This window comes from Aethalodelphis obliquidens, unplaced genomic scaffold (genome assembly GCF_003676395.1).
Source record: "Aethalodelphis obliquidens isolate GAN/ISIS:26980383/991018 unplaced genomic scaffold, ASM367639v1 scaffold5, whole genome shotgun sequence".
In the NCBI taxonomy this organism is placed as follows: domain Eukaryota; kingdom Metazoa; phylum Chordata; class Mammalia; order Artiodactyla; family Delphinidae; genus Aethalodelphis; species Aethalodelphis obliquidens.
In genome coordinates, this window is record NW_020837949.1 from 68,662,722 (window position 1) to 68,682,422 (window position 19,701).

General features: G+C 40.5%; 1 protein-coding gene across 2 annotated transcripts in view; it reads right to left on the reverse strand.

The window, feature by feature from the left end:
- Window positions 1-14,489, reverse strand: part of CRPPA (CDP-L-ribitol pyrophosphorylase A) — a 303,329-nt gene extending 288,840 nt beyond the window's left edge. Inside the window, exons 1-2 of one of the 2 annotated variants that reach the window (XM_027102579.1) lie at window positions 12,698-14,489; window positions 1,046-1,322 (exon numbers count right to left, since the gene is read on the reverse strand). In XM_027102579.1, the coding sequence (XP_026958380.1) occupies window positions 1,046-1,322; window positions 12,698-12,954 (534 nt within the window). In that variant the 5' untranslated portion in view covers window positions 12,955-14,489. The remainder of the gene's footprint in view (window positions 1-1,045; window positions 1,323-12,697) is intronic. The other variant, XM_027102578.1, reaches the window with a different exon arrangement.
- Window positions 14,490-19,701: the final 5,212 nt, after the last annotated feature.

Sequence of the window (19,701 nt, forward strand, 5' to 3'; positions counted from 1 at the left end):
TTTTTTGCGGTACGCGGGCCTCTCACTGTTGTGGCCTCTCCCGTTGCAGAGCACAGGCTCCGAACGCGCAGGCTCAGCGGCCATAGCTCACGGGCCCAGCCGCTCCGCGGCATGTGGGATCTTCCCGGACCGGGGCACAAAAACGTGTCCCCTGCAATGGCAGGCGGACTCTCAACCACTGCGCCACCAGGGAAGCCCCTACTGCCTATTTCTATTATACTATACTAAGTCTGGGCCATAAATTTTCACTAAGTCTCAAATTTAAACTGCAAACTTCAGTTTAGTATCTATTATGTCATTTACAGGATTTTACTCAGTAATTTAAAAAAACACAAATATGTTCCAAAGATTACAACAGATCTTTTGCTATCCTGTGTTTATTTTGGTGAAAGAGAAGTGAACACAGAATTCTGTCATCCTAAGATTACTCACTTTAAGGGGTGTGAAAATCTTGCCTGGCTGTTTGTGCTAAAAAAATAAACCACTTCTAAAAAATTAAAACAAAAATTGGGTGAAATGAGCCAGGTTTGTTTGGGTTTTTTTGCTTTAAGTCACATAGCTCCTAGACTCTTACAAGATTCTTAGGCTTTTTTTCTTTTTTTGTCATGCCGCAGCATGTGGGATCCTACTTCCCCGACCAGGGATCGAACCTGCACCCCCTGCACTGGAAGCGCGGAGTCCCAACCACTGGACTGTCAGGGAAGTCCCTCTTCAGCATTTTTAGGTAAAGGAATGAAATTAAATATGCAGCTAAGGTCCATCCATTCATATCCATACTCTAATGGCATTACTGCATTCTTCTCCAAATAGCTCATATTACATTATGATAAATGACTACCTAGCAAAAGAAATTCCAGAACAGTCTCACAATCTATAATAATATAAACTTCCTAAAACAAATTAGCATAACGTTTTATGTCATCTTGCCCATTTTAATTAACTTGACATTTAAATACTGAATACAATTCCATCAAAATCCAGCAAATGAATATGTGCTATAGCGTTTGCCCCTTTTATCCATTCTCAGAAGTATTTCAATACTTACCCCATGTTCCTTAGCAGCTGTGACAACTTTAAGGAGGACATCTTCCTCCACAAATGGTCTCACAGCATCATGGATAATCACTACTTCTGGCTTTGAGAGTCTACAGTTGGGCTGATCCTCTGCCAGTGCTTTTAGTCCATTGAAAATTGACCTGTGGCGGGTCACTCCAGATTCAACCAGAGAGATGCCTTTATGCTGGTACCTCTGAATAATACACTTCATTGCTTCCATGTTCTCTCCAGTTACTGCCACAACAATGTCCTTTATCCAAGATACTCTATAAGGAAAGTATGCACACATTTCGTATCAATTGATTCTTAAACAACTAAAGTTAATCTAGTAACAAAACTGAGTTACTAATTACTACTAATACATCTTCATAGGGACATTAAAAATGGAAAGCTACGAACTAAGTCAATGTTATGCATTTTAAATCATGTCTAGTAAAGGGGTTGATTAAGAATTTGAATTTCTCATACTATAGAAACATGAATATAAATAGAAGTAGTATTTTTCAATACATAGTGTGAAAGTACCTATATTGCAAAGCATAGATTAGGTATAGATATGTATCACAGATTTCTTAAGTTAAATTTAAATAATTAGTATATTCATCAGTAGACTGAGAGAAAAAATTTAAGATTATGCTTTTAAATTGCTTTTTTTTCCCCAAATAATTCTCTCCGTTAAATAGGAACAACCCAAAGCACTTTTGAATTCCACAAGTTCTGTCTCTTTCAAGAAATCCATTGATTTGGCAACAAAGCTGGATAGCTGAACTAAACTTTGCCTACATCAAGGTGAGATGTTTTAGCTTAAATAGGGAAATTATGCTAATTAAGTTTGTATAAGTATAAATCAGGCTCAAATAAAAGAGAAAACTCATATTTTAATGAAATACAAAATTAAAGGAATTCATCTGTTGAGTCAGCTACAAAACAAAGCAATTCTTCTCTGTTCTGAAACACTTTTAGACCTACTGACATACAGATGCTAACAGTCCACAGCGCTGAGTGGCAGTGGCTGCAGTAAAGTTGAGAATTCTCTTGAAGACCAGTGTTAACAGAGGCTAACATGATTATACACTCAAAGTTCCTCAGCTGATGGGCCCAAGCCAGGAAAACAGCCTCTGGCCCATGATATCAACTCTGATTAAAGGCCACTTTAAAATTTAATGGCATTCTTAGCCTCTGAGATCCTACATGTTCATGCTAGACAGTTAAGTCTTGTACTCACTTTTAAAGAGATGAAAGAAGGGTCTGAAAATTACTGAATAATGAAATTAACTATCGATAAATGAAAAACACTGGGTTGCTTCACTCAATAATTAACCATCTCCTACCTTCTGCTATTGAACAAACCCTTCCTATAACCCAAAACCCCATTCTGCCTGTGGCTACGACAGCACTACACTGATGCACACAACCAAAACTTGAGGGCACACCATCCTTTCATTTTAAGTCCATTCCTCTAACAAATATTTATTGAGCACTGAATAAATGATCAGAATTGAGTATACAATGGAAATAGTTACTGCTTTCACAGAGCTTACAGATAAAAAAGAGAACACCAACAACTCCAAGCTGCAATAAAGTGTTGTGAAGGAGAGGTCCAGGCTCCAGGATCGCATGCAGTACAATATTTGACCAGCGCAGAGAAGGCCAAGATAAAGCTCCCTAAGGAAGTAGAGTTTTCTCTTCAAGTGGCAGGAGGCAGGCAAATAGGCAAAAGGCTTTGGAGGGAGAGAGAAAGGGATGGTTTAAGCAGAGGCCGTAGCAAGGTTCTGAGAAACTAGGAGGAAATGGAGGGGAGTTCTTTAAGCACAGAGAAGAGCCCATGAAGAGCCTGGAGGACCAGACAAGTGATGGGCTGGGCTAGGCCATGGAGACCTCCAAGGCCATATTAGGGGTTCTAGTCTTTAATCTTAAAAAATAGGAATCTAGGGCTTTCCCTGGTGGCGCAGTGGTTGAGAGTCCGCCTGCCGATGCAGGGGACACGGGTTCATGCCCCGGTCTGGGAAGATCCCACATGCCGCGTAGTGGCTGGGCCCGTGAGCCATGGCCGCTGAGCCTGCGCGTCCGGAGCCTGTGCTCCGCAACGGGAGAGGCCACAGCAGGGAGAGGCCCGCGTACCGCAAAAAAAAAAAAAAAAAAAAAAAAAAAGGAATCTAGAGAAAAGCTTTATGCAGGACATTTACACTCAAATTAATACTCACCTCCCCCAGTATTCTAGTCTGTTCAATGACATAAGGGGAACTGTGGTAGGCAGAATAATAACCCCCAAATGATGTCCATGACCTAATTCCCAAAACCTGTGAATATGTATGTAACCCTACCTACCAAAAGAATTTTCTATATGTAATTAAGTTAAGGATCTTGAGTTGGAGATCATCCTGGGCTATCTGGGTCGGTCCAATATAATCACAAGAGTCCTTAACAGTGAAAGAAAAGCAAGTGAGTCAAGGGGGAAGATGTGGTAACAAATGCAGCACTCATTATGACACAGGACCATAAGTCCCAGAATGCAAGTGACCTCCAGAACCTGAGAGAGTAAATGGATTGCCATCTGGCAAGTAAATGGATTGTCCCAAGAGCCTCCAAAAGGAACACAGCACTGCTAACACCTTTATTTTAGCCTAGTGAAAATGATTTTTTGACTTCTGACATCAAAAAGCTTAAGAATGTATTTATGTTGCTTTAAGCTACTTAGTTCCATGGAAATGTTTACAGGAGCGATTGCAGCTTCTAATTTTAGAGCATAAACTTTACTCTGGTGCAAGATGGAGAACAGATTGGGCAGAGAAAGCATGCAGACAGACCAGGTAGGAAGCTGCTGCTGAAGTCCGAGCGAGACAATGATGGTAGCCTGTCTATCAGGTGGTGCTTGTGGATAAGATTTAAGAGATGGTAATCTTCCTAAATCAGAGGTAATAATCCTCCTGAGTCAGTAAGAAAAAACTGGCAAAATAAATAATTTATCACTTAATATGAAACAGCTAACATCGATTAACTTACTAAGTCTTAAGCATTAGTCATGTTCTAACTCATGTAATCCTCACACTCTATACTATCTCATATGGGAAACATCAGATGGATATGATACCCAAATACATCGTACTTTATCTTCCTATACTGCCATCTGATGCCAAAAAATACTTGAAAAAAATATTTTTACCATTTTTCATCAAAATACAATATTCCATCTTCTACAATGTAGGCTCCATGATGGCAAGGACAGTATCAGTTTTGCCCATTGCTTTACGCCTAGTAGGTACTCGATAATTATTTGTTTTATCAATAAATGATTTTGGTCTGTCTCATCTACCAGGATCTTACAACATAGCATAGTTTGAAGGATTATGAAAACAGAAAGCTCTCCTCATCAACCTGAAGAGAGAATGAAAATCAATGAAAATGCCTTCCCTCTGCAATATATTGTTTGCTGACTGTTTTGTTTCAATGAGTTTGACTCTTTACTCTGATTTCTAGATTCTAAGGCTCCGAGGATGACTGGGATTACTTATGTTTTGTCAGACACCTTGGGGGAATTTTAATCGTAAGCAAAGCAAAGCAACACCACTCACAGAATACCAGACCAGAAAATATGTAGTTATGTGAAGAGGCAATAAGGAGGATTCTGGAATATGACTAAGTGTAGGTTGCTCTTTGCTTTGTAAAATCCATCCATCCCCCACTTCTATCATGGCAAATTTAACACTGCTAGAACTTACTCTATTTACATGGTTTAAAACTTATACTGTGCTTAACCAAGTCCTTAGCAAGTGACAGTTCCTCAGTGCCCCCTAGATGTAAGGTTTCCCAAGGTTCTGTCTCCACTGGCACAGCTGTGACCCAGGCAGCCATCTCTCCCATTATTTCTGCAATAGCCTCTCAGCTTGTCTCCTCCTTCTCACTTAATCAACACAATCCACCCTACCACTTCTAGATGACTTCCCTCAAGTGTAAACCTTAGGCCATCCCCTGCTGGCTCTTGAGCAGGACCTGATCTCGGCCTTCTTCTCCCTGCACCACTTGGTCTCTGCCATGCCCCTCTTTCTGTGACCGCCACATTGTCTCACATCCAGGTCTCCGCTTATGCTGCTTCCTCTGCCTCTCAACATTATCCCCCATCCTCATAATTCCTCCACCCCCACCCACTCCTGGCTGAGTCCTACTGTTCTTCAGCTGTCAGTTCAGATGTGGCCTCCTCCAGCAAGCTTTCCTTGACATTCTGGGTGAGGCATCTCTGCTCTCAGCTCCCAGAGCACTCTTATCGCTAGAGAGTCTTATCAAGCATTGTACTGTTTCATTTTTACCTCCCTCACTAGCATGCCGACCCACAAAAAGCAAAGACTATATCCCAGGGCTTGGCATATACTAAGCTTTCAGTAATATTAATAGTAGCAATAGTAACTAAGATGTATTAATTGTTGGCTAAGTGCCATGTACTGTTTGGAGCATGTGTCTGTAATATTTCACTTAATAGTCATATCGGCCCCGAAAGAAATCACTATTATCTCCATTTCACAGACAGCACAGAGGCAGTGACCTGCCCATGATTATACAGCTAGGAAAAGAAAGGACCTGGGTATACCCCACTCTGACTTTGCAGCTCACACTATAAACCTCTGTAAAAGCACTAACACTGAGAGGTCATAAAATCCATGAGAGGAAAAAAAAATCACGTCTGGATCATCATGTCCCCAGCAATCCATTTATTTTGAACAATAATGCTGCATTTGTGGTCAAAACATGGTCAAGTTTATTTCTTAAAATTTAAGCATAAGTATTCCTTCATTCATGGGTTCATTTAGTCATTCAGAAAACATCCAGTAAGCATCTGTCATTTGCCAGACATTATACTAGTCACTGGTAATCCAATAACAAACACCAGCAGAATTCTTGACCTCACAGACTATGTATCAAGAAGTATCTGTTGGACTTTCCTGGTGCCGCAGTGGTTAAGAATCCGCCTGCCAATGCAGGGGACACGGGTTCGAGCCCTGGTCCGGGAAGATCCCACATGCCACGGAGCAACTAAGCCCGTGTGCCACAACTACTAAGCCTGAGCTCTAGAGCTTGTGAGCCACAACTACTGAGTCCACGTGCCACAACTACTGAAGCCCGTGCACCTAGAGCTCATGATCCGCAACAAAAGAAGCCACTGCAATGAGAAGGCCGCACACAGCAATGAAGAGTGGCCCCTGCTCACCGCAACTAGAGAAAGCCCGCGCAGAACAACGAAGACCCAATGTAGCCAAAAAATAAATAAATAAAAATAAATTTTAAAAAAAAAGAATCTGTTAAATGAATCAGTGAATAGATAAGAGGAAGCTTAAACAATTAGAAATAAAATGTGCTCTTGAGTTTATAGAAAAGTGTAAAAGTAATCAAATCTATTTAGTTTATTAATAGGACATCACACTTTATTAATAGGACATCACATTAAGTTTGTTTTTTAAATAGAGAAGTTTCAAGTACATGTTCAACTATATCAGTGGACAGGATTTTTTTCTAAGGCAAGAGCTTTACCTGTGCCCTAACCTATCACCTTTTACTTTCCATAGTCTATCAGAAAAAATAAGCTAAAAGCAACTTTTAAAGACATGTTGCTTTTTTGACCAAAACTTACATGAAATTAAATGTTAAAATATAGAATAATGAAGAGGGAGAAAGACAGGACATTGCTTGACAGTAGTCATTCAAACATCTGAGTTAATGAACTCCCAAAGGTCAATCCCAATTTTACTGGAATGCCTTAAAATATCTACAAAATGATTACCTATGTTCCAACAGAAAGCAGTCCAAAAATGTAGATATAGATTAGACAGATATACTCGTGGCCTAAGACTTCTCAAACAATTTTATGAGGCTCTAAATAGAAAAATGATTTAAACAAGTGTTTCTCAAACTGCAGATTTCAGGACCCATTAGAGTATCATCAAATCAATTTTGTAAGTTAAGATTAACAGTTTTGAGTCAATAGAAATTAATACAATAGTAAAATTCTAATGTATAGCAAATAGTAAGGACAGATTGTTTTCATGAAATTCTCTTTCAAATATGTTGGATGTAGTTAAGTATGTGTCACTGAGTCATGAGCAAAATCTAATTCTCATAACAGGTCACAATAAAAAAGTTCGGAAAGCTGTCTTACACAACTCTTAAGAGATAATGGGCTTGTTATGCTATTTTGTTCAGTAACCAAGCATACATTCAGCACTTGCAAGCCTTTTTAAGTACTGTTTGTGTTTCGAAGGATTTAGTCACATACTTTTCTAGTTATAGAATTAAAAGCCTTTTACGGTATTAAAATTTAATATGTAGAATCATGGCACTAAGAAAGGGCTTAAGTACCTCACACAGTGCCTAGTGAACAAATATTTGCTGAATAAATGAATCTGGTCGACCTCCTTAGCTGAAGGCAAGTCCACACTGAACCCCCTGTAGCTGGATTTTATCAAGTTCTGAGTATTTCCTTCCTAGCACATTCCATTGGCAAATACAAACCTAACCTCAAGCTCCATTACACCTACCGACAATTTGAGGAAAAAATACAGTATCTTAGATGTAATCTTCTCCCAGAATATTTTAAGATTATATTTAAATATATTTCTATTAATATGTGCATTATATTTAAAAAATAAATATTACTTACAGGTATATTGTGCTCAGTTTAACAAGATCAATTGAAAGTAGATTTAAACAAATGCTTTTAAAAAACAGATGCAGGGACTTCCCTGGTGGTCCAGCGGTTAAGACTCCACACTCCCAATGCAGGGGGCCCGGGTTCGATCCCTGGTCAGGAAACTAGATCCTGCACGCCGCAACTACAGATCCGGCGCAGCCAAATAAATAAATATTAAAATAAATAAATAAAAACAGATGGAAAAATCAGGCGCTGTTAACACTCCTTAACTGCTCTCACCCAGGCTGCAGAAGTTTGGCCCCAAGAGACAGTGACAGCTATGGCTCACTTACATGACAGTTGTCATGGAAATTAGGCCTCGGGATTGTAAATTATGTGGCCATAATTTATAGATCCCTCCTTCTCCATAAACACCCTGATATTTTAGAAGGAAAATACCGAATTGGTGTGAAGGGGCTGGCCCCTGACTGCCTTGACAATGTCAAGTCTCTTTAATATGGCCCATGAAGGTTTCCACTGGTCAAGCCCAGACTACCAGTCCTGGTCTTCTCTCGTCTCACAGTAGCCACAGGGGTGCCAATGGGAACTGAAATCTCCAATCATCTGACCTGTGCAAAACACAGTCCCACTCTATTTCTTCTACAATACAGGCCTCTTCCTTCCCTTGACTCAGACTTAACCCTTTTATTAATGAAGCATCCAGACAAAATGTTTAAGTCAAATTCATATATCTAAGCAATCACTCAAAAGCATCCTAAATTCATCTCTTTTTCTGAATCCTTAGTATAATTAATCACTAAAAACTGCCAATTCCTATCTTCTAAATATTTCTCCTGTCTTCCCTACTCTATTCCTACTTTCAGCTTAATTCAAGCAATCAATATTGCTCATTTCGATTAACATTTATGCTTTCTATTCTCTTGTTCTAACAGAATTTGCAGTGGTTTTCAGAAACACTGTAGGACAGAACAATTTTAAGTACACAAAAAATATTAAAAGAAAACTTTCAGAAGATCAAATAAGTCAGAAGTTAATCCACTGAAAAACACCATGGAGTCTTTAACAGTTACTAAAAATGGACTTTCATCGATTTTTACAAATAATAAGAAAGCCACCCAGTCTCAACCACAAAATCCATGGTTTCCAGAACATACAAATTGACAAAATGAATTTTTCATCTGGATTTATCAGACTCGAGGAGCCTAACTCACATTAACCAAACTAAAAAGGCTCCGAAACATGAATTTGAATGCCAACATATTAATATACAACGATACACATTACTATCACAACGTCCACAAAGTTCTTTACCAATGCAACAGCATATTTTCTTCCTATAAAAGATTTCTATGGGAAGCCAATTTATAATAACAGGTTTTGATGAGCATGGAACCTTGTCAAGAAACATCTTAAGCAGTGTCCTCAAGAACTCATGAAGCCTCCTGAGCTATGGAGAGGGCTGGGCCTGACTTTGTTCAAATCTATTGTCAGGGAAATTCCCACCTAGTCCACAGCCACCAGGAGTCTGAATAAGCATGGCCAAAGTGTGCCTCTGTGACTTGCTTTCATTGTAGCTGTCATTTGAGTCTATTTAGCTATTCCAGGTTAACCAGCTCTCCTTAATAACACTTTCTTTCCCTAGAAATTTGAAGCCAGAAATTAGACTGCCAGCAGGAATTTTTACTTCCTATTTCAGACCTGGGAATATTTTTTTTTTTAACCAGTAAAATTTAGATATCAGTTGATCGACTGCGAGTAGATCTTACAACCAACTGTCAGAGCTTTAGGCCCCTGCCAATAATACCACTGCCACATGATTTCTTAGAGCAACGCTTCCTTTTGCAAACTCAGGTCATAAATCGTTATGAGAAGGATTAATACCCTTGACCTCAGTTCCTTGTTAACAAAATAAGAAAAATCAAAGTTCTCTTCAAGTTATAATCTGTGGTTCAATTTATATTTTAATTCCCCCTAAAAGGCCAAAATGAAACTTTAAAACTCCTAGAAATGTTTTTAGTCATCATCTGAAGACCTGTTCTTACTACAACCTACAAATTAGTCACACTTGATCCTTTTAGTATAACGCCTGTAATGCACAGATCTGAACAAAGTGCATATTCTCAATATACTTTGTGAACATATAAACATATATATTCTTCTACACATATAAAAGCTAATTGTAATATATACCCACACACAACTAGTTCAGATGGACTTTGAGCCTCCATTGGTCCAGCGAAAGCCTTTAGCCAACATGTTTAAGATTTGAGGGTTCAGAGATTCTTTTAAATCTCATTTCATCTGATAATTAGTTTAAGAAATTTCAAGGGCACACAAGTAAACTGGGGCTAAACTAGAAAAACGTGTATTTTTCCAATTTCAACTAAAGCAGAAAAACAATATGAAGTCCCAGACAATTCACAAGACAAACCTCTCAATGTCTCCTCCAACTTCTCAGTTATGCAAAGACAGGTGCTTTAATGCATAGCACGTTTGAAAAGTAAAGTACTTCCTTGAGTCTACCTTAAGTGCTAAGCATCTCATTCGAAAATGAGAATGTGGCTCTTAATTTCTCTATGGCCATGGAGCACTTCACTCTGCCATTGGCTGTGCTGGTTCTGAGCCTGAGGCTAAGCCTCCAGTGTTCTGACAGGGATCTGGGAGCCCGTTTTTTTTTTGAAGGTTTCAACCAGTTGCCTTTACAGCTGTAGACAGTTGTTCTCTGTCTACCCTACCTTAATTAGTACTTTTAACTCCTGAGCCTTTCCAAGGTTCTATGACTGCAATCAACTTGCTTCCATCACAGCTCTTCTACCTCAAGGCTCACGTTTCTGCTTCCTTGAGCCTGTTAAAACTGACTGGTTACCACTCCCCTACCTCCTTTCTTCTAGAGCTTTATTGTTCTCTTATCTGCCCCACCTCCTTTTGCTTTCATGTTTCCTTTGTATGGCTATACATTTTTACTTGCTTTGCGTAGGTAAGTCAATGAGTAGAAATAAATGTTCACATGGCATTAACTGAAAACCAAACTAGTCATGTTTTTTTGCATTTCCCTATCCCATTTTGGGGCCAAACTTCAGGGGTAACCTCCTTCTAAATCCTCATAAGTTTTTTACATTGACTCTCAGTTCCAAAAGACAGGAACTTCCATAATTTATCTTTCGGGATGAAATGACCTAGGTCTTTTAGCACCACACTCTAGGAAAACTATCAGCAGTCTACGGAGCTCATCTTTTACCAATAGAAGGGCTTACATTTGGCAAATGGCTAAGAAGCACCCGTATATACATCCCTGTGATACAAGGTTTCCGAGGATTTCCTGAGACATCCTCCAAAATAACCATATTCCATAAATTCTTCAGGCATTGTAATAGTTTACAAAGAATGATCCCGGAAGTATTTCAAAATGGAGGTTTTGATTAGTTACTACTGCTATTAGGATTTTATTACAGCTGTGATCAAATTAAGTAAAAACAGAAGTGTTCCATCTTATTTTACATCAACAAGGCCTTTCCAGAACATTCTTGTACTTTAAAATTGGTATTTTTTAATATCCACCTATCTCCTGCTGCCTCAGAAGAGGCAAAACTGCAAATACAGAAGTTTTGTGGCGTTTTTTTCCATACGAAGGAAAACTCAACGTAGAAACGTCTGCACTCCCTTACATCTAAATGCTTAATAAAGATCCTGCTGGCCGAGCTCTATTGTGTCCCCTAATATTACCTGCATAAATGAGCTACGTTGTCACAATATCTGTGACACTGGAATATTGGAGTAGCATGAATCAACTACTCAGAGAAATGGAAAACTACAGAAGCGAAAGAAGCACCTGGAACTCTTTCAATGTTTGTATGAGTTTCACATGTAACCACCAGCCACGAATCAAAGGTGATTATGGGTCTTTACACTTCCACTTACTTTCTGAATAGTGTCATTTGGAAAAATTACCATATGCAAAGCAACTGGGGCCTTTGGCTTCTGGGGTGTGTGAAAGCGTGGGAGGTAGGGGTCTGTTTTCTGGATAACATGCTACTGTCCTTTGACTAGAACCTCATTAGCTTCATCTTCATTAAAGCCTCCTAAAGCAAATGGTTCATGTCAATCCACGTGAAAACATATTCCCACAGCTCCACACTGGCCTCTATAAGTTTCAACACCTATGTGGACCTTTGTACTCCCCCCGCTTCCCATCCCTCCAGCCATTACACACGGCTAAAAGCAAGCTAAAATAACATACCCTTCCTTTTCACCTCCTTCGATCCTCACTACTACTCCCCTGGTCCTCCTTATCCCATTCCTTTTCCATTTCCCCAGCTAGTCCGTTTTCGAAGATACAGCATGTAGTTAGCGCCCTTAAATCCGTTTCCACCATGGAAAGGTTTGGATTAAATCCTGCTTCTCGGTCCACCTTTAGTACCTAGTAATTAGCACAGTATGTCTCATAAAAGATACTCAGTTAATATTTGTTAACAGTTGATAGAAAGAATGACCAAAGGCCCATAAAACTATCTTGGAAAGTAAAATCTAGTTTGCAACTAGATTTTCATCTAATTTGCAACTCATCACCCACGCATGCGCGGAGATAGCCGCTGAGAGTAAAGAATGAGCGTGAGAGAGAATATGGGAGAGGGAGACTCCTAAACCAGCTTCCCATTAGTCCCCACAGGCCCCGGGGTTAGAACTAAACGTCCCCCGCGCTAACCCATTCAGTCTTGAGGGTAGCTCCACAGGCCGGCGGCTGGAGCAGTAAAGGGCTCCGTGGGGCAGCCCCAGGCTCCGCGCCTATCTGTTAAAGGGCCAGAGCTCCCCTTCCGTGAAGGGCTAGCGGGAATGGAGCCCGAACTGGAATGACCGAGCGGGTGGAGTCCGGCCCCGCGGTCCGCCGAGAGCGGGTGTCAGCGCGAGCACAGCTACTGGAGCAGGTGCCGCGCGCGGGCTGCCCTGGGCTTGAGGGCGGGGAGCAGGGGCCCGGGGACCGCAAGGCGCGCTTGGCGCCACATTTACCTCTCCAGGGCCTGCAGGGTGTAGCTGATGAGCGGCCTCTCCAGGATGGGGCAGAACTGCTTCGGGGTGGGGACGCCCATCCTCTCCCCGCTCCCCCCCGCCGGCAAAACGGCCGCCACGGCCGGCGCGCTGCACCCGGCTTCGGCCCCGGCCCCGCTCAGCAAGGAGGCCGAGGCCGCCAAGTCGGCGCCGCGCAAGCCGCGCAGGCGACGCCCGGCCTCCGCGGGAGCAGAGCCGCCAGGCGGCCATGACTCCATGGCGGCGAGCGGCGGGGCGGGCCCTCCTCGCCCCGGGCCACTGCGCCTGGGCTCTGCTCCTGCCCTAGGCTGGGGTCGCAGCGGGGAGGGCGAGCAAGGGCAAAGCGCGCACACAGACAGCGCCCACCCGAGCCGCGCGGGCCAGGCCGTTGTACGGCCCCAGGGGATGATCCAGCTGCCGGTCTTCCCTCCCGGCGCGTCTTCGGCCTCTGTCCCGAGCCCAGCGCCCCGGAAGGGCTGGTTTTCCCGGCTCTCGGCTTCTCCTCTGGCAGGCCCAGCAGTCACTGCAGGTGGAAGTGTCAGCCCTCCCTATATACCTAAGGGTCTCCTTAAACCTTAACAGCTGTGCGCAGGCAGCAGGGGTCAGGACTCCCTCCCATCCCTCTCCCCTTGAAGAGATTTGAAGAGATTTGGATGCGAGCCACGAGATGAGACAGAAAAATGTGCACCTTAGTTATCTGGCTTTCATTCGCTCATGAGGCATCCTGGTTCCATCTCTGGTAAAGATAGGTGGATGGGCAAATGTTATTATGACATATCAGTAAGCTAAACTGCAGCCGTTCCCAAATTTCTGCAAATTGGAAACACCTGGGGAGCTCAAAAAATGCTGACGCCTATGTCCCACCCTCAGAGATTGGGTTTAATTGGCCTGGTGTGTGGTCTGAGAGTTTAAAGATATCCCCAGGTGATTCTAATGAGCAGGCACTTTTTTTTGGAACCATGGAGCCAAAGCGATAATACTAATAATTGCTGAATAGTCGGCGCACATTATCTCATTTAATCTCCAGGAGAACCCAGCTATTACTGTTCCTCTTTTACAGAGGCGGAAATAAGGTTAAAATGTTTAAGTAACTTGTGTAAGATTGCACACCTAATGGCCTTTGCACAGAAGTACAGCCAAAGTTGAAAAATTCCAGGCCTGAAGCGTATCATGCCCTTATTTACTACTGTCTTTGCTGTCAGTGCTTCCCATGAAAATGTACTAAAGTATTTGGAGTGTCAGAGCAGATTGTATTAGGCCCCTGGAATGTAAACTCCTTGAGAGCAGGGTCCTTACTTTTTTGGTTTGGGTTGTGTCCCCAGGTCCTGGAATATAAGGGAAGTTTAATAAATATTCATTGAATAAGCTACTGATTGAATGAATGACAATCGAAGTATATATAATTAAATATTTGCTAATTTATCAATCTTCACCCATCAGTAGTAAATATAAGATTCATAAAATAGGAGTCTTTAAGCACTGAAAATATTATCAGATTATAATATTCCAATTTAGTATTTTTAGCCATTTTCCCAGTTTAGAATGAAGCATACAAAATTAAGATTTAAATTTTCTACTTTTATTGTCTTTTGATTTGATCTTATTATTAAAATCACTATCAGTTTTATTTTTGTTCCTTTTATATTATAATCAACGTTTAGCTCCATTCTACTTGAAATTTGTCAGATCACTGACTCAGTTGAAAAGTAGGCATCGTAATACATTTCACTTTGTAGCACCACCACCCGTATCTAACCTATAGTATGCATTCTATTAATACATGTTGACTAATTGGTGGATAAATGAATAAATGAGTCTACCTACAGAGGCAGAAAAGCAATCAAATAATTGTTTCTATTAATATTGATCTTTAAACCTCGCTTGTGGAGCTAAAGTTATTCTTCATTTCCTTATTCTTGAGCAAAAATAGCATAGTAATAAAGGTCTTGTTATATTAATTTCTATATAATCATTAATATAATTAAACTTTGAAAATTTAGCCAGAATCTTATTATATTGATTTAGTTCTGTTCTTAGAACAAATATATTAACTTTGTTCACTATGAACCCGTAGATCTTACATAGCGTATGTTAAACATGTTTAATATATAGACTTGTATTGAAAAAAAGGACAGACTTTATTTATATATCATAATATGAGAAGCAAAGTATTTGTATATCATAATATGAGAAGCAAAGTTTTTTTCTGAGCCTTTTTATATGGACGTAAGTAATTCCTTATTATGCATACTTTGGGTAAAGTATGTAGTTTCCATGTTACTTTTTTTTTTTTTAATTTATGGCTACGTTGGGTCTTCAGTTGCTGTGTGCGGGCTTTCTATTTGCAGCGAGCGGGGGCTACTCTTCGTTGTGGTGTGCAAGCCTCTCATTAAGGTGGCTTCTCTTGTTGCGGAGCACGGGCTCTAGGTGCTCGGACTTCAGTAGTTGTGGCAGATGGGCTCAGTAGTTGTGGTGCACGGGCTTAGTTGCAACACGGCATGTGGGATCTTCCCAGACCAGGACTCGAACCCATGTCCCCTGTATTGGCAGGCGGATTCTTAACCACTGCGCCACCAGGGAAGTCTTTACTTTTTAATGCATATAGAAATACCCATTAAATGGAAGTGGCTCTTGTCTTTGTATCTGAAAGGCCTAAAATTCCTGTGTTTGGTTTGTTTCTACATGTCAGTGTACCGTGGAAGATTTATCTTGGGGATTTTATTATTATTATCATTATTAGAGAATTTTAGATCAAATTGGGTTCATTTTTCAAGTGTTAATTCAAGTATAATTAGCACTGTCAATCACTCTCCTCCTCCCCAACCACACTTACTGTTTTAATAGCATCTCTGGAGGTTAGTCGGGGTGTTGCTCACAAATGCTAATGAACAGCTTAATGGTTTACCCTTTAACTCTTTTCAATTCAGAGCCAAACAAAATAAATTATGGTTCCACAGGGGCCAGCCCCAGCATTTCTGTCAGCCTATGAATTCTAATTCCTGTTTTGCTCTTGTGTATCTTTTGTAAATGAGACAGTCTATTAACCTCTGACCTTTAACTCATTTTTATACATAAGAAAGGTAATGCTCCCAACTGAGGTTTTTCTGTGGATAATTCAAACTAAACACCACATGGCAACAAGAATATTATCTTTATTTCTCTCAGTATTTCTTATAAAGTTAATTATCAACCATCTCAACTGTCCACCTTGTTTTTCCTGTATAGCTAAAAAGGGAAATAGTGGTGAATAGCCTTAGGACTGAATGATAAATTTGACTTCATTAATGCTACCAAAGTTTAACTTTTCATAAGAATCATTTGGGGACCATTGTTAATATACATAGTAGTTCTTATATAGTTATATAATGTAATCATTTACATAATATATATTAATCTTAGAAGATATATTATTGGCACCTTTGTTTCAGGAAGGAAGACCCCTTCCAGGGCCCAAGAGTGGGCTTTTGTCTAACACCTGGAAATGAATTGTCCGAGGAGACACACGTGCTGCCAAAGCAAAAGACTTTATTGGAAAGGGGCAGCCGGATGGAGAGCAGCAGAGTAAGGGAACCCAAGAGAACTGCTCTGCCAAGTGGCTCTCAGTCTCAGATTTTATGGTAATGGGGTTAGTTTCCAGGTTGTCTCTGGCCAATCATCTTGCTTAGCCCATAGTCTGACTCAGGGTCCTTCCTGGTGGTGCACGCATCTCTCAGCCAAGGTGGATTCCAGTGCGAAGAATTCTGGGAGGTTGGTCATCTCCTCCCTCTTTTGGCCCCTCCCGAATTCTCCTGGTTAATTTTCGGTGGCACACCATGTTCCTGTTGGGACCTCCTGTTGTGACACAACTCAGGCAGGTGGTCATCATCGTTCCTGGCCAAGGTGGATGGTTTCAATCAATGGTCCCCTAACACCTTCTGACAGAAAGTTTGCCTCAGTAGATCTGGAGTAGGCCCAGAAATCTGCATTTTTTAATAGACTTCCTTAGGTGATCCTAATGTAAGTTTGGACCAGACTTAAACACTGAATTACAAAAGAATGACACCCCAATTCAGTTTATATCCAATGCATTTAATTTCAAGACCTAACGCAAAATGCATGTAATATATTAAACATGCCATATAAAAATTGCCTAAGAAATCCATTAAAATGTCTGTTTTATTTCCTTGTTAATTTATAAAGAAGAAGACACGAGGGGAAAATGTTTAAATGTCAGGAATTTAAAAGAAAAGATGATAGAGACCTGGAGAACCGAATTATCCCCGAGATCTTTCTACAGACCTGTCATTAAAAAACACATCACCTCTGACAGCCACCAAAGGCCATGTCCTTGTCCACAGCTTAAGCAGAATTGAAATTGTTGCCTGGAACTCTGTCCTGAGCATGGAACTCAAGGGTGCGATTCAATTGAGGGATGACACATACCTCCAGAAACTAAAAGAGGGGAATGCCCTCTGTGCGTAAGAAATGTGGGAGAGGTGATATCTTTGATGGGTTTGTTTAGGAAACAAATGACTAGTCTAGAATTGGTGGTAGCCAGTTTTCATAATCTGTGGAAGAGAAGAGCATACAGAATCATCAGTGAAGAGCAACAGCTAGAAAAGGAAGATTTGCCATTTCTGCCAGGAAAGATCTTGCCAGCAGTTATTCCTATATATTTTAACTGCAACGTATTACTAAAACAAGATTTAAAGAAAAGAAAAGAAAAGAAAAAAAAAAACCTAGAATTTAAGAAGAAAATGCTCCCTGAGAATTCAAAGTCATATCCGTTTACTAAGGAATAAGAAAAGAAGAATGTGGACATTTGAATGTGGCATTATTACCACAACCACCACCCCCTTCCCTGCCAAGCACGGAGTAAATATAGGATACGAGCTGTGCAATAGAGTCTGAATGTGGGACATCGTTGCCTTATAATGCCTCACCTAAGAGGGTACCAAGTCTTGATCTTAAGCAGATCAAAAGGGACTCTGGTGGGGTAGGGTACAGAGAGGCAAAGAAGTGACATGGATGAAGCAGAGAGAGAAGACTGAGACGATGATACAGTCTCTTCAGTGATATCCAAAGGATATGAAGATATAAACAACTTTTAATTTTTGTTTAAAAAAAAAAAGTGCTTCACTGCTTTTTAGCATGGGACACTTACTTCAGTAGCCAAAAAAACAAAAAAAAGAAAGAAAGAAGAAGAAGAAAACACAGAGTAGTTTGGGCAGATGCTGTAATATTTAGTTAGGAGAACAATAAGCTAAACTTTGGTTTGGACAGGAAGCACTTAGTAGTGACGGAAAGACCATGTTTCATGGAGAAGTAAATTGTGGTAGATTGCAGAGAGGAAGAAATAAGGTCACTGTGTTGTTTATGCTGTATGTGAATAAAAATAAGTTAACTAGAAATTAATTCCATTTGTGACCACGGCTACCACTAACTAGCATAAGACATAAGTGAAAGAATGAATGAATTAAGAATGTTCAATGTGCCAATGAATATAAACCTAAATGCATGAAGACCAATTTACACTTAGTCTTCAGAAAAATTAGAATGCTGAAAACTATTCCCAAAAGAAAAAATTGTTTTGATTTAAAGTTGCACAGACTATCCTCTTTCTTCCTCTTCTCCTATCATCATTGCGTAAAAGAACTCAAGACCTTGACAAAAGATTTAAAAGAAAGACAAAAAACTTTCCCTTTTGTCAAATCTTTCCTTAGTAGTTATTTTTTTCTCTTAACTTCATAAAAAATCTGATGATTAACTACTATAGTACGATAACAAAAATATGCACAAAATTAACCAACACTGGTCCTGGGCAAAATTTCAAATTTCATTATGTTTCTCTTTGGCTCTCCTGGCCTCTCGCCTTCTGGTCCTTTTTCCTTTCTCCCTGCTATCTCCTGAGTTGGGCATCTCACTCTCAGCTCTGCTTACCACAAGTTCATCTGTGGCTTTCACCGATGGGCTTAACCCTTTCAGCCTTGACCGGGACAGGTAGCTCCATCCTGTGAGAGGGCTGCACCTTGAATTTGTCTCATTGCCTAGAAGAACCGCTTTACCATTCATGGGGTGTACTCACCTCCTGGCAACCTTCCTCCTGAACTCTACTCCCATTGACCCAGGTCTTACGATTGTCTCCTGCTTGGAATTCCACATCTCTTTGGCGTAAAGTAGAACAGGATCCCAGTTTGACTGGCTAGACTTGCATCACCAGAGGGCTGTTCTCTGATTAATTGGCTGGATAACTTCTCTGAAAGGATTAATCACAAAAAACCATGTCACCACTTAACTGGTTTTAAATGTCAGTCCTGTGAATTATGATACCTGGGTCTCACTAGGATGTTCTATAACCTGGCCTTGAATTACTTCCCATGCCCACTGGCTGCTCCTGCTAGGTCTGGGTTTGGTCAAGTTATCTGACTAAGGCCTTCCTGCCCCTATTAAACCTGGCTCTCAAAGTGATGAAAATACAACTGTCTCATTTATCCTGGGAAATAACAACTAATAACAGTTGTTTCAGACATTTCCATTTAAGTAAATATCAGAATCATGATTTAAAGGCACGATATTCTAACCTTAAAAATTCCTAAGGCCAGAGATAATAGCAAGAAGTCACCGTACACGAGGCCAGCGCGAGTCTAACCTTAAAAACAATCCACTTACTATTCTTTATTTTTGAATGGATGGTCAAAGATAAGTGTGCTATGTAATTGCTAAATCACAATAAGCTCTAAAGAACAAGAACTGTATCGTTTTACAATTTTTCTCGGTTGTCTATTGTGTATAACAAACCATTCCAAAATTTAGTGTCTTAAAATAATACCATTTTATTGCTCACAATTCTATAGATCAGGAATTTGGGCAGTACTGAATGAAGACCGCTCATCTCTCTTTCATTTGAGGTTGACCAGCGTAGTTCAACTGGACCTGGAGATGAATCCAAGATGGACTCATTCGTACATCTAGGGTCTTGGTGCTTGGCTATTGGCTGAGGTATCTCA